Source organism: Macrobrachium nipponense, chromosome 37, assembly GCF_015104395.2.
Source record: "Macrobrachium nipponense isolate FS-2020 chromosome 37, ASM1510439v2, whole genome shotgun sequence".
Lineage (NCBI taxonomy): Eukaryota > Metazoa > Arthropoda > Malacostraca > Decapoda > Palaemonidae > Macrobrachium > Macrobrachium nipponense.
This window is the reverse complement of record NC_061097.1, coordinates 32,669,716-32,684,715: the sequence shown is the minus strand read 5'-3', so window position 1 is coordinate 32,684,715 and position 15,000 is coordinate 32,669,716. Positions and strand designations below refer to the sequence as shown.

Sequence of the window (15,000 nt, the reverse complement as noted above, 5' to 3'; positions counted from 1 at the left end):
GTTCCTATATCCACTTACTACATTTCTATATCGGCTTACTTTCCTATATCCGCTCACGTTCCTATATCTGTTTCAATTCTTATATCCACTTACGTTCTTATATCTGCTTCAATTCATATTTCTACTTGCGTTCCTTTACCCACGTACGTTTCTGTATTTACTGATTTCCCATCCGGTGTAACTATTGTCTACTTACATTCCTATATACACTATCGTTCCTAAATCCCCTTCTTGACTCGCATCGTATCCAGCTGCCTTCTTCCGGGATCTATTTAGAGTCCTACATATCTACTTGGCGTACCTACTATATCCGCTTACCCTCGAGGTCATACCAGGCCTTCAGATCCCTAACCCAGTGTCCTACGAGTTCATCAAGGATATTCTAATGGAGTCACAGGGATCCTTCTGTCCCCATGTGGGTCAAATTGGGGGTCGCTGGTTGTATTTATAGGATGTGTATAGAGTTTTATTTATAGAGTTGGGCGCAGCTAAGGAGTTCAAAGGAGGCACTGATCAGGGGGGAATGGGGGGGACCCTAATTTATTTTTGGGATGGGGTAGGGGGAGGGGGTTCCTTTGTTACGGAGATCAAATTCGAAGCCAGGGATGAGTTTCATTAAGAGTCCTGTATGGACCTGTGGACTCGTCCCAACCAGCTGAGGTCTAGATATAATATAGAATATGAGGCCTTGAGGGCTTTAGTAGCCAGATCAGAGAGAGAGAGAGAGAGAGAGAGAGAGAGAGAGGAGAGAGAGAGAGAGAGAGAGTTGAGTGGATGGTATTATGGAGATGAATAATTAAAAAAAAAAACTCTGATTTTCTACTAATTAAAGAAATATACTTCTGGTTCTTCCTTTTATTTCTTCCATTTCTGAGATTATCTAATGATGCTATTTCTTCCTAAACTCACACACACACACACACACACACACAACACACACACACAACTGCCCATTACCACAACAAAACACAGCTTTACACTTACCCGTTAAGTGAAAATGACGTCATCAGTTGTACCAGTGATGGCGATGTACGATAACTTTTGCCCTCATCACAGGATGATGAAGATGTACGATAACTTCCCGAAGAATCATTCAGTTCCTCGTAATGATTGTCAAAACGATAATGGCGGCACTTAGGTTTAATTAGGCCCAAAATCAGTTTCATCTTGTGCTTGGTGATTGCTTATCAGTAGGATCATTAAGAGAAGATTAAGAGAAGATTTTGGGTGATTAGTTGCCAGATTGCTCTCGTCTGCTCAAATTTTATTTTCGCCTTTATTGTTTCCTGTATTTTTTCCGGTCTGAAAGATTTTTTTATGGAAAATTAGCTTTTTATGATTCTGTTAATATATTATAGTGTGGGAATCAGTTGATTTTCCACTAAATGGGTATATTTTTTCAAAGGTTTTTTGTATTGCTAATTGGAAAACATTGAACCTCAGCAAATTGGAAATTGGCTAAATACGTGATGATTCAGAGGCCAGTTTCGTGTATATATATATATATATATATATATATATATATATATATATATATATATATATATGTATATATATATATATGTGTGTATATATATATATATATACATATATATATATATATACTATATATATATATATATATATATATATATATATATATATATATATATATCTGTGTGTGTTGTGTGCATGTCATGTATGTATGTATATGTATAACTAATTCTACAGCTTAATGTAGCGAAGACTAATTTGATTCGAGATAAATGGTAATGGTCACACTTATGGTTTGAAGTAACCATTTTATAATAAATGTAGTTGTTGTTATTTATAGTAACAATATAATAATAACAACATAATAATAATCTCCTTTACATAATATGTTATCTTTTGTTCTTCTAAGTAATAATATTAATAATAATTGTCCATTTAGACAATGCATAATATTTTATTCTTAGAATAATGATAATAATAATAATAATAATAATAATAATAATAATAATAATAATAATAATAATTCCATTTACGTAATGAATATTCCTTTGTATTATTCCAGTGAGTTCACGAACCAACAGAAGTTTATATATTGTCGAAAATACACTTTTTTTCTCTGTTTTATGTTGCATTTTTATGTTTCTGTTTTCCTGGTAACTGACAAAACCGCTTTGCCTTGCTAATGACTAGTTTCTCTCTCTCTCTCTCTCCTCTCTCTCTCTCTCTCTCTCCGCAGGCCAATTTTTATATTATGCCCTTTTTATATAAAGTTGATTTTGAGGAAATACAGTTTTTCATTGATTCTCTCTCTCTCTCTCTCTCTCTCTCTCTCTCTCTCTCTCTCTCTCTCTCTCTCTCTCTCTCTCTCCATAACAGTGATTTTTTTTTGTTTTTATTTATGTTTTTAATGGTTAGTCCATCCAACCCAATTTCCGTTAGAAAATAATTTTTCCTTTATTGATTTTTCAGCTCTTTGGAATATTTAATCATAAGCCAAGTTATTTAGCAAAAATATTTTTTGTTTTTGTTTGTTTGTTTTACCAAAAATTTTGGTGAGAAAAATCAAATGCTTTATTTTCTTTTATCTGCATTATATAAATTCGTCTTTGGTTGGCAGGACGAGTCCATAGGTCCACTAGAAACCTCTTATATTGTTGTTATTATTATTATTATTATTTTGGTACAAAAAAATTAAATGTTTTTTTATGTATATTATATAATGTCTCTGGTTGGTAGGCCGAGTCCAGAGGTTCACTAGAAGCCTATTATTATTATTATTATTATTTTTTTTTTTTTTTTTTTTTTTTTTGCTCTATCACAGTCCTCCAATTCGACTGGGTGGTATTATAGTGTGGGGTTCCGGGTTTGCATCCTGCCTCCTTAGGAGTCATCACTTTTCTTACTATGTGTGCCGTCTCTAGGATCACACTCTTCTGCATGAGTCCTGGAGCTACTTCAGCCTCTAGTTTTTCTAGATTCCTTTTCAGGGATCTTGGGATCGTGCCTAGTGCTCCTATGATTATGGGTACGATTTCACTGGCATCTCCCATATCCTTCTTATTTTCTATTTCAGATCTTGATACTTATCCATTTTTTGTCCCTCTCTTCTCTTCAACTCTGGTGTCCCATGGTATTGCGACATCAATGAGTGATACTTTCTTCTTGACTTTGTCAATCAACGTCACGTCTGGTCTGTTTGCACGTATCACCCTATCCGTTCTGATACCATAGTCCCAGAGGATCTTTGCCTGATCGTTTTCTATCCCTCCTTCAGGTTGGTGCTCGTACCACTTATTACTGCAAGGTAGCTGATGTTTCTTGCACCAGGCTCCAGTGGAGGGCTTTTGCCACTGAATCATGCCTCTTTTTGTGACTGGTTCTGTGCAAGTGCCGGCATTCACTTGCTATGTGGTTTATGGTTTCATTTTTCGCTATTGCACTTCCTACATATGGGAGAGATGTTATTTCCGTCTATCGTACTTTGAAACATATCTGGTTCTTAGGGCCTGATCTTTGTGCCGCTGTTATCATTCCTTCAGTTTCCTTCTTGAGCTCTCCCCTCTGTAGCCATTGCCAATTGTCATCGCTGGCTAGTTCTTTAGTCTGTCTCATGTATTGTCCGTGCATTGGTTTGTTGTGCCAGTCCTCTGTTCTTTCTGTCTTTCTCCTGTCTCTGTATATTTCTGGGTCTTCGTCTTACTTTTACGTAGTCCTTCTTTCCCATGCACTCTTTAGCCACTCGTCTTCAACTGGTTTCAGATATTGCCCCAGTGCTCTGTTTTCGATGTTGACGCAGTCCTCTATACTTAGTAGTCCTCTCCCTCCTTCCTTTCGTGTTATGTATAGTCTGTCCGTATTTGCTCTTGGGTGTAGTGCTTTGTGTATTGTCATTGTTTCTGGTTTTCTGATCAAATGCTGCGGAGTTCTGCCTTCGTCCATTCCACTATTCCTGCGCTGTATCTGATACTGGCACTGCCCATGTGTTTATGGCTTTTATCATATTTCCGGCGTTTGAGTTTTGACTTGAGTATCGCCTTGAGTCTCTGCATATATTCTTTCCTGATCGTGTCCTTCATCTGGTTGGTGTTTTATATCTCCTCCTTCCATTATTCCCAGGTATTGTATCCTGTCTCATCTATGTGTTTGATGTTGCTCCCATCTGGTAGCTTTATCCCTTCAGTTCTCGTTACTTTGCCTTTTTGTATGTTGACTAAGGCGCATTTTTCTATTCCAAACTCCATCCTGATGTCCCCAGATACAATCCTTACAGTCTGGATTAGGGTATCTATTATTTCCTTGATGCTCTTACCATACAGCTTGATGTCGTCCATGAACATCAGATGGTTGATTTTGTTGCCTCTTTTCTTGAGTTGGTACCCGGCATCCATCTTCTGTAGTACTTTTGTCATGGGAATCATGGCTACTACGAAGAAGGTAGTGGGGACAGTGAGTCGCCCTGGAAGATCCCTCTCCTGATATTAACCTCTGTAGTCTTATTCCAGAGCTTGTAAGTATTGTATTCCAGTTGTGCATTGTATTTTTGAGGAAGCTGATGGTATTTTCCTCTGCCCCATATATTTCAGGCATTCTATTAGCCATGTGTGTGGTATCATGTCGAAGGCTTTCTTATAGTCTATCCATGCCATGCTTAGGTTGGTTTTCCTTCTCCTCCTGTTCTTCATTACCATTTTGTCTATCAGGAGCTGGTCTTTTGTGCCCCTACACTTCCTTCTGCAGACCTTTTCTGTTGGTGGGGGATGGATGTTTGTCTCCTCTAGGTAGTTGTATAGCCTTTCACTGATGATACTGTTAGTAACTTCCACATTATTGGTAGGCAGGTGATAGGCCTGTAGTTACTGGCTATATTTCACCTTACTCTTGTCTTTTTGTACTAAGGATGTTCTTCCTGTGGTCATCCATTTGGGTGCTTGGTGATTTGAGATACAATGCTGGAGTTGTTCTGCTATTCGTGGGTGTAGGGCCTTGAAGTTTTTTGAGCCAGTATCCATGGACTTCATCGGGACCTGGGCGCTTTCCAGTTTGGCATTTTCTTTAGTTGGTGTCTGACTGTGTCTGTCGTGATGTCTGTGAATCTTTGTTTTATTCTCCCTGTTTCTTCTTCCTTGACTTCCTGGAGCCATGTTGCATGTTTGTTGTGTGATACCGGATTGCTCCATATGTTTTCCCATAGTCTCTTACTTGGTTCGGCTTCAGGAATTTCTGGGTGGTTGTCTTCCCCTCTTAGTTGGCTGTATAGTCTTTTCTGGTTGGTTCCGAATAGTTTGTTCTGTTGGTATCCCTTATTCCTGTTCATGTACCGTTGGATCTTGTGTGCTTTGGCCTTAAGCCTCTGTTTTACATCTTCTATTGTGTTGTTTAGTCCCCTCTCTTGTACTTTGTATTTCTCGTTGAGTTCCTCCCTTGTTTTCTTGCTTCTTAGCCTTTTTCTGCCATCTCTTTCAGTTTACTCAAGTCAGATCTCATCACCATGATTTGCTTTTCCAGGCGCCTTTTCCAAGGAGGTTGCTGTTTTGGTTTCTTGTTGGGTTGGTTGTGACGGTGTGTGGTTGTTCGAATCCCCACATCGTTCTGCTACTAATCTTGCTCCTGCATATGTCAAGTTATTTGTTTCTGTGATACTGGTGGTGTGTATTAGGCCCATTATTTCATTGACCTCACTTGTTTTCTCCTTTAATTTCTTGGTGTTGTAGGCTTTCATGGAGGGGATCTTTGTTCTCTCTGTATCTGGCCCTCATCCATTGTATAATCTTTTCTACCCATTCCGTCCTCTCTGTTACTTCGTCGGTGTTTCTTGTGTGGTCGTTGTTTGATACTTCATCCTCCCTGTCGTCTTCTGGTGGCATCGTCTCTCAGTTCGTCTTCGTGTAATTCGTTGTCGTGTGACATTTCCCTTTCCAGTTCTTCTCTTTCGTGGGTCGGGGAGCGGCCAGTTCTTTTTCTTTATGTTCCTTACTTGGTCTGCCAGCCTCTGCTCTGTTTGGGGGGTGTATTCCTCTCATTCCAGATGTGACCAATCTTCTCTATATCCTCTCTCCGTCGGGTTGCTTCTGATGTAGCATCTCCATTTATTTCCTTATTTTCTTCTCTTGTCCATTTCTTCCTTTTTGCCTCTGTAGCTCCAATCTCAGGCTGTTGATTACTCTCGTTGTGGTGATCAGTTGCTGGATGACGACCTCCAAGTACCTGACCGTCTTCCCCCTGACAATTGGGTTGATACCTGGTTTGCCGACGAGGCTCCTCTGCCTTTGCCAGAGGTTCCATTACGTCGTTGTCGTTTATTCCTTAATTTCTTTCCATCATTGCTGAGTTTTTGTTTTTGCTATTTAACCCATAGCTGGACCCTACCCCATCAGGGATAGGTACTCATTTACAGGAATCAACGCCGAGGAGAGCGGTCACCCATCCAAACGACTGACCAGCCCCAATGTTGCTTAACTTGACTTAGGTCTATGACGACCTAACCACCTCCTCCACGCGCCACATTATTATTATTATATTATTATTATTATTATTATTATTATTATTATTTTATTAAAAGTAATGGCTACTTCAGCAGCATTACACTTGTAGAGATTCTTCTCTATTTTCCGAATAGCGGCTTTTCCGTGCTACTTAGACAGGCAGTAGAGCGCCTATGGAGGTCATGATCAAATACAGAGTCAAAATTGGTGTATATATTTGAATTTACAGATAAACTATGATACCATAGTTATCAAAGTCATTAACGATATATATATATATGTCTCTCTCTCTCTCTCTCTCTCTCTCTCTTTCTTGAAGCAAGCGAGCTTTCGTCTGGAGCTGCCAGACATCCTCGGGCTGGGAAGCTGAGGGTGGACTGATCTTGAAGCGGTGTCCGTCCTCGTTTATATTTGGAGTTGACAGCAGGGGGTCTGCCCCATGCTGATCTACTATTGGCTGGTGGCGGTAGGTCTTCGTTTTCATTGGTGGCTTGGACCGGGTCTCAAGCCACTTTCCATGCGTTGATGGTTGCGATATTGTAAGTCCTGCAGCCACCTAGACCTCCTTAGCGGCGCGGTTACGTCGATGGGCGTTTCGCTATGCTGCGGGACGTCACGGCTAACTTGATTATGATTGGCTGCAGGAGTATCTCGTTCGGGGGCGTTGTCTTCCGTGGAGTTGTCGTGCTCGGTGGTGTCATTGTTGGTGGCAGGTCTTCTATACTCGTAGGAGGAGAAATTCTTCCTGCGTGGTATTTAGTGTAGGTTTCACTTGCTGGATGAGAAGCGCCTCCAGCAGGCGTAACCGACGGGCATCAGGGGCCCTTCCCGAGATCTTCGTGTTTGGATGATCACATCCCGGGAGATGGCCTCTTGATGTTTGGTGAGTGCGTGATGTTTTGATAGCCCCCTCTGGGCGTGGCATGAGAGTCTTCGACAGGCGCATGGTAGTCATACCAACGTAGGCGCCGCTGCAACCGCGGACTGGGCATGTATACTGGTACACCACATGCGTCTGCTTCAGGGGGTCTCGTACCTGTGGAGAGGGGTTATTTTTCATAATAAGGTCGCGCGTCCTCCGATTCTGGTAGTAGATAATTAGGTCGATATTTTTGGTGTCGTCGGTCGGGGATACATTTTCAGAAATAATTTTTTTGACTGAGTCCTCTTCTTCACGGTAATGTGAACTCATGAAGGCTTTATAATACAGCTTGATATTATCCTGGGGGCGGGGTTGCGGCTCTCACTACCGTACCATTTCTCCAGGGCTGTACGGACCTTCTCTGCTTATTATTATTATTATTATTTTATTATTATTATTATTATTTATTTATTTATTTATTTATTTATTTATTTATTTATTTATTTATTTATTTATTTATTTATTTATTTTGATACAAAAAATTTAATGCTTTTTTATATATATATTATACAATGTCGTCTCTAGTTGGTAGGTCGAGTCCAGAGGTCCACTAGAAGCCTGTTTTATTATTATTAGCTTTTTTAAAAAAAATCCCTCCCTTATAAAAAAAAACTTATTCTAAAACCCGTGTTTGTTTTTTTTCCAGGTCTCCGTATCCGCATATTTAACCTCCTCATCAAAACTATTGACCCTGTGTCCTCTATATCGTCAGAGTCTTCATCGACGATGACCCAATTCGTGCCTCATGGTAAGTGTTGTTGTTGTTGCTGTTGTAGTTGTTGTTTTGTTGTTGTTGTTGTTGGTTGTTGTTGTTGTTTTTTTTTTTTTTTTTTTTTTTTTTTTTTTTTTTTTTTTTTTTAGGTAGGTTTTCCTTGAGGTAGTTTTTTTGTTTCCTTCTTAAGATGGCTTTATAAGAGTATTATTTTTCAAGATATTTTTTCTTGAGGTAGTTTCGTTTCCTAGGATGGTTTGTTAAAGTTTTTTTTCATGATTTAGAGATTTTTTTTTAGTAATATAGTTTCTTAAATTTTTTTTTGTGATAGTTTTTCCTTTAAGATAGCTTTTTCTTCATATAGTTTTTTCAGAAGATAGTTATTTCTTTAAGATAGTTTATTCTTAAGATGGTTTATTTCCTTTAAGATAGTTCTTTCTTTAAGATAGTTTTTTCTTCATATAGTTTTTTATGATAGTTTTTTCTTTAAGATAGTTTTTTTCTTCATATAGTTTTTTATGATAGTTTTTTCTTTAAGATAGTTTTTTTCTTCATATAGTTTTTTATGATAGTTTTTTCTTTAAGATAGTTTTTTTTCTTCCAGATAATATTTTCCCTTTAAGATAGTTTTTGAGAAAATTGTTTTCTTTAAGAGAGTTTTTCTTGAGATGGTTTATTCAAGATCGTTTTTCCCCCAAGATACAGTTTACCCTCAAGATTGTATTACGCAAAATATTCTTTTCCTGGGATAGTTTTTCTTTGGAAAGTAAATTCTTGAGATTGTTTTTTTTTCCTAAGATAGTGTTTTCATAGTTTTTATTCGGATAATATTTTCATACGACCGTTTTTTCTTAAGATATGTTTTTCTTTACGGTTTTTCCTAAGTTAGTCGTTCTTGAAATAGTCTCTTGAGAGAGAGAGAGAGAGAGAGAGAGAGAGAGAGAGAGAGAGAGAGAGAGAGAGAGAGAGAGAGAAGAAATATAATTTAATTCAAAATGCAATAAAGAACGAGCACGCATCTTTGCATATAAATCTATATATATATATATATATATATATATATATATATATATATATATATATATACATATATATATATATATATATATATATATATATATATATATATAGAAATATCTTTTTTATTTATTAGCTGACGTCAGCATCACCTTATCTGGCGTCTCTTTGCATTCACAAAAAAAAAGTCAGATTAAAATCGTCAGCATCTTTTCAAAGGATACAAATGGAGAGCTTTCAGAAATATCCTGAGAGATATCCTACGAGCTCAGCATCCTCTGAATCAGATCCTGGGATTTCTCTCTCTCTCTCTCTCTCTCTCTCTCTCTCTCTTTACTTCTATTTAAAACAATGGACTAAATTATGCATATTGAATACTAGAGAGATATTTCTCTCTCTCTCTCTCTCTCTCTCTCTCTCTCTCTCTCTCTCTGTATAAACTATTTAAAAAGGATTTTTCAGTGCGAGTGCAATTAATTAATTTAAGAGGTGGGAATGGTTTAGTGAGGTTGGATGGGGTTACAATGTGAAGTTGATAGGGTGGGGTACCACCCTCCCTCCACCCCTTGAGGTTTGAGGTTGGGAGTTGGATCTTTATCTATTTTTCGATGCAGGAAACTCATCTAAGAGGAGGGGATGGTTTGGTGAGGTTGGATGGGGTTACAATGAGAGGTTGTGGGTGGGGGGACCACCACCCTAACTTGAGGTTTGAGCTTGATGGGGGTTGGGTCTGTATATTTCATCTAGAAGTGACCCTCAGCTACCATTTTGGTGAGGTTTTGACTTCCATGAAAGGGTTAAGAAACTGGGAATGGGGTTATCTAGGAATGGGGTTGGATAACCTCATAAGAAATGGGGGTTTTAGCCATGGCTTGATGCCAGTAGGCAGATTAGTGATATTGTTGAGGTTGTAACTTTTAAATAGGACTGTTATAGAAATATATATAAAGAAAGACGTAGGGTTGAATAACCTCACAAGAAAGGGGGTTGTAGTTGGGTTTGTGCATTAGTGCAGTTTCCCCTCCTCCCTTCAACCCCCCAAAAAAAAAAAAAAAAAAAAAAAGGGTCCAGGTCGACGCTTTTTGCCAAATTAAATTTCCCGAGTCGAGGATAATGCGTTTAGGGGAGGAGGAATCCAAGTAGGAGTGTCAGGATTCGTAGGATGTTACTGAAATCCGGTGGGATTTCTCTTGAGAAGGATTTGGGGATTTCTCTTGAGACGGATTGGGGATTCCTCTGAAGAAGAATTGGGGGATTTCTCTTGGGAAGGATTGGGGATTCCTCTGAAGGAGGATCGGGGACTTCCATGAAGGATTGGGGATTTTTCGAGAAGGAGTGTGGGGATTTCTCTTGCGAAGGAATGGGAGATTTCTCGAGAAGGATTGCGGGGATTTCTCTTGCGAAGGATTGGGGGATTCCTCTGAAGAAGGATTAGGGGATTTCTCTAGATAATAGTTAGATGTTTCTTATGATACCTTGATGTATAAATTTTTTAAATGATAAATTTATTATTATTATTATATATTATTATTATATTATTATTATTATTGATTATTATTATTATTATTATTATATTATAGCTGTTGTTGTTAATGATGATATTATTATTATAATACCATAGGGACGTTTAAGTACCGTCTCTAATCTCAGTAAATCAATATTATATATATATATATATATATATATATATATATATATATATATATATATATATATGTAGGTATATATATATACATATATATATCCTATTTTTCAATTCTGTAAGTCAGCTACAAAAAAGTAGGAAGAAATGACGTGGAGAAAATAAAGTGAGAAAATAAGAATAGCTCTCTTAATAAGCAGAGAATATTTAGCTTAAAAGCATATCCATCAGTGCAGTCATTACAAGTAGAGGAGTAATTGCCATGCAAAGGGCGTGGCACTCCTGTAGAGAAGACTTCCTCGTCAGGTGACGTTTTGCTGTTACGTAAAAGCTTGACGTAACGCCTGCTTTGCTAAATCTCTCTCTCTCTCTCTCTCTCTCTCTCTCTCCTCTCTCTCTCTCTCTCTCTCTCTCTCTCTCTCTCTCTCAATATGACTATTACTCTAGCTTTTGAGTTAGTGTGTGAGAAACTCTCTCTCTCTCTCTCTCTCTCTCTCTCTCTCTCTCTCTCTCTCTCTCTCTCTCTCTCTTTTGATATAAAAAATATATATATATTATATTCAAACAAACCAGCAACTTTTTCTCTTTCAGGCAAACAAACATACAGGGACTGTTCTTATATCCAACAAAAAACTGATATTTAGGGCAAACAAACAATTTTTTATATTTTAAGCAAACCAACAAACTATTTTTAAAATTTCAACAAAAACAGAAATTAAAAAAAAAAATTTCCTGTTTTAAACAAGCAATTGTTCGTATTTCAAACAAACCAACAGACAACTTTTCATATTCCATACAAACAAACAGCCCAAAAACTTTTAATATGCAAACAAACAAATAAACAACTGTTTATATTACATTTAAAACACCAAAACACTTTTAGTATTTCAAACAAACAAATGATTGTTTATATTTTAGGCAAATAAACAAACAAACACTACATTCCACACAAACAACAGGACAAGAACAAGTGAATTATACGTCCTACTTCGAGAGAGAGAGAGAGAGAAGAGAGAGAGAGAGAGAGAGAGAGAGAGAGAGAGAGAGAGAGAGAGAGAGAGAGAGAGAGGATGGACTCTCACACCTGTTGGCTACCTCCCAGAGAGGGAGAGCGAAAGATAGGATTAATGTCTTTTTGAAAGTGTAGATTCTCCATCTCTCTCTCTCTCTCTCTCTCTCTCTCTCTCTTTCTCATTTCGTATTTTCAAGATCGAGTTTTTCTTACTCGGACGGAAAGAGGAATGACAGATCATTAACCCTGGTCAGAGAGAGAGAGAGAGAGAGAGAGAATAAGAAACTTTCGCTCTGGAACCTGTTGATTCCCACCTACCTTTTACTGTAGAGTCGAGGTCTTTTTTTCTACGGTTTGTGAAGGGAATATATTACCTTTCTCTCTCTCTACTCTCTCTCTCTCTCTCTCTCTCTCTCTCTCTCATCTCTCTCTCTCTCTCTCTCTGGTTGACTTTTTGCTATTGACCTGACCTAATTAACGTTGTTCATGCGCTTGTTTTTTTGTGTGATAAATTTCCTTTTATTACTATTTAGAGCGTTTATTTTCATTTTATTTCTTTTCAGGTTTTTTTTCTTACAGATAATGAGCCATATTTTTATATGAGCGGTGAATATGCTTGTATATGGTATCTGCTAACTATGTTTTTATCGCATGTAATTATTCATTGTTTATATTAGAATGTATCTGTTCAGTTATGTCGTAGGCCAATATTAGGGCTTAAATAGCCTTGAGTTGATCTGGTAATGCGATGGAATTCCTATTAGATATGTACAGATATATTATATATATATCTAATATATATATATGTATCTTATATATAATATTATATATAATACGTAACTATATATATAAATACCTATATATTATAATACATATATATATATATATATCTATATATTATAGTATATAATTTATTTTTTATACATGCGTACATAATTTATATAACCTTGGTCCTCTTTTCAAATTAACATTGAGTAGGTAAACTCTCAAATGAACTAGCAAATAAGTATGAACAAATGAAATATATATATATGTTTATATATATAATATATTTAATATATATAGAGAGAGAGAGAGAGAGAGAGAGAGAGAGAGAGAGAGAGAGAGACATTACTGTTCTTGCTCCAAATTCACACGCAAATAAATACACGATCACCCATGCGAAGTAAGTCAAGGTCAATACTTTAGATAAAACACCTGCCAGTTTGATCAAATCAAAAGTAAATATAATAAAATCAGGGTCAAATCGTCGAAAGATCAGGTCAGAATGAAACGAATGGCAACAGGTTACCTGTTTCATTGTAAGTTAACACACAGGCCACGCCCACTGTTCTTGACACGGTTTCCAATAGCCATTTATCTGAATTTGAGGCGCCACGCTGCCCATAACTAACCGCGCGGACTAAGAGACAATTATGACGCTTTGCTTAATTTGGTTTGCATGCTGGGTCATTAAATGCGATGCTGTTGCCAGCTAAAGTTTTAATTTGACGCGAGAGACAAAAGCATTATCGTGAAATTAATAACTGGGGGTTCTAATTTTAGATAAAACGCAAATGGCAACTTTACATTGCAGTTTCCACACACCACCTGATATAATTATATTAAAGATAACAATAATAATAGCTAAGGTGTTAATTTTAGCTACAACAGAAAGGGCAACTTTACATTGTAGTTTCCGAACACCACCAGATATAGTAATAATTAATAATAATAATAATAATAATAATAATAATAATAATAATAATAATAATAATAATAACAATAATAGTAATAATAATAGCTAAGGCTCTAATTTTATCTAAAACAAAAGTGGCAACTTTACATGGCAGTTTCCAGTCACCACCAGATATTATAATAATAATAATAATAATAATAATAATAATAATAATAAAATAGGAAGTGCAATACGAAAAATGAAACCATAAACCACATAGCAAGAGAATGCCCGGCACTTGCACAGAACCAGTACAAAAAGAGGCATGATTCAGTGGCAAAAGCCCTCCACTGGAGCCTGTGCAAGAAACATCAGCTACCTTGCAGTAATAAGTGGTGCGAACACCAACCTGAAGGAGTGATAGAAAACGATCAGGCAAAGATCCTCTGGGACTATGGTATCAGAACAGATAGGGTGATACGTGCAAATAGACCAGACGTGACGTTGATTGACAAAGTCAAGAAGAAAGTATCACTCATTGATGTTGCAATACCATGGGACACCAGAGTTGAAGAGAAAGAGAGGGAAAAAATGGATAAGTATCAAGATCTGAAAATAGAAATAAGAAGGATCTAGAAAAACTAGAGGCTGAAGTAACTCCAGGACTCATGCAGAAGAGTGTGATCCTAGAAACGGTGCACATAGTAAGAAAAGTGATGGACTCCTAAAGAGGCAGGATGCACCCCGGAACCCCAAACTATAAATACCACCCAGTCGAATTGGAGGACTGTGATAGAGCAAAAAAAAAAAAATAATAATATAGCTATAATTCGAATTTTAGCTAAAACAAAAGTGACAACTTTGCAGTGCAATTCCCAAAAACCACCAGATAATAGATCTAATTATAATAGTAGTCATTATTATTACTGAAGGTATTGGAGCTATTAACATGGTAGTTTAACCTATATTAATATTAAAACCATAAATATCGGAGGGTTGAAGTTCGTGTGTGGACTTTTGAATATTAAAAATAGTTCATTGATTGAAAGACGAGACTAGAGACCTTTTCGATGGCACTGGAATAATGATGACAGGAGAAAATGCCACTACCTTCTCTCTCTCTCTCTCTCTCTCTCTCTCTCTCTCTCTGGTTCTATTTATAGTTGATTGTCAATAATTGATAATCGACTTTAATCATCTGTGTATAGTCGATTATCTAGAACTAATTATGCCCAAGGTCGTGAAAAGTACACTTCAATATCCAGTATATTTTTGTAAATGAGAAAAATTACGAAACAATGAACTCCAGCACTTTTAGGCCTACGGAAGACCATGTCATACGCTTAGGCCTGAAATATTCACACGTAACCTTTTTAAACAGTCATAAGCCCACGTGAAAAAAGGTATATTTTAGTATACGAAGTTCAACCTCAAACTTAGGCCTTAAAAATTCCAAAGAAATAAAGCAGTAATGATTTTAGTATGCTAAGATAATCCTTTAACGTAGACCTACAAAATCCGAAGAAGTAAAGTTAAAGTGAGTGAAGTTAATCCTTGAACGTAGCCCTAAAGTTTCCCCAAAA

The 15,000-nt window shown here is 36.9% G+C and overlaps 1 protein-coding gene across 1 annotated transcript in view; it reads left to right on the top strand.

The window, feature by feature from the left end:
• The window catches only part of LOC135209091 (potassium channel subfamily T member 1-like), a 695,006-nt gene that overhangs the window by 563,386 nt on the left and 116,620 nt on the right, over nucleotides 1-15,000 (top strand). The window contains 2 exon segments of the mRNA XM_064241685.1: nucleotides 8,024-8,064; nucleotides 8,067-8,125. Of these exon segments, the coding sequence (XP_064097755.1) occupies nucleotides 8,024-8,064; nucleotides 8,067-8,125 (100 nt within the window).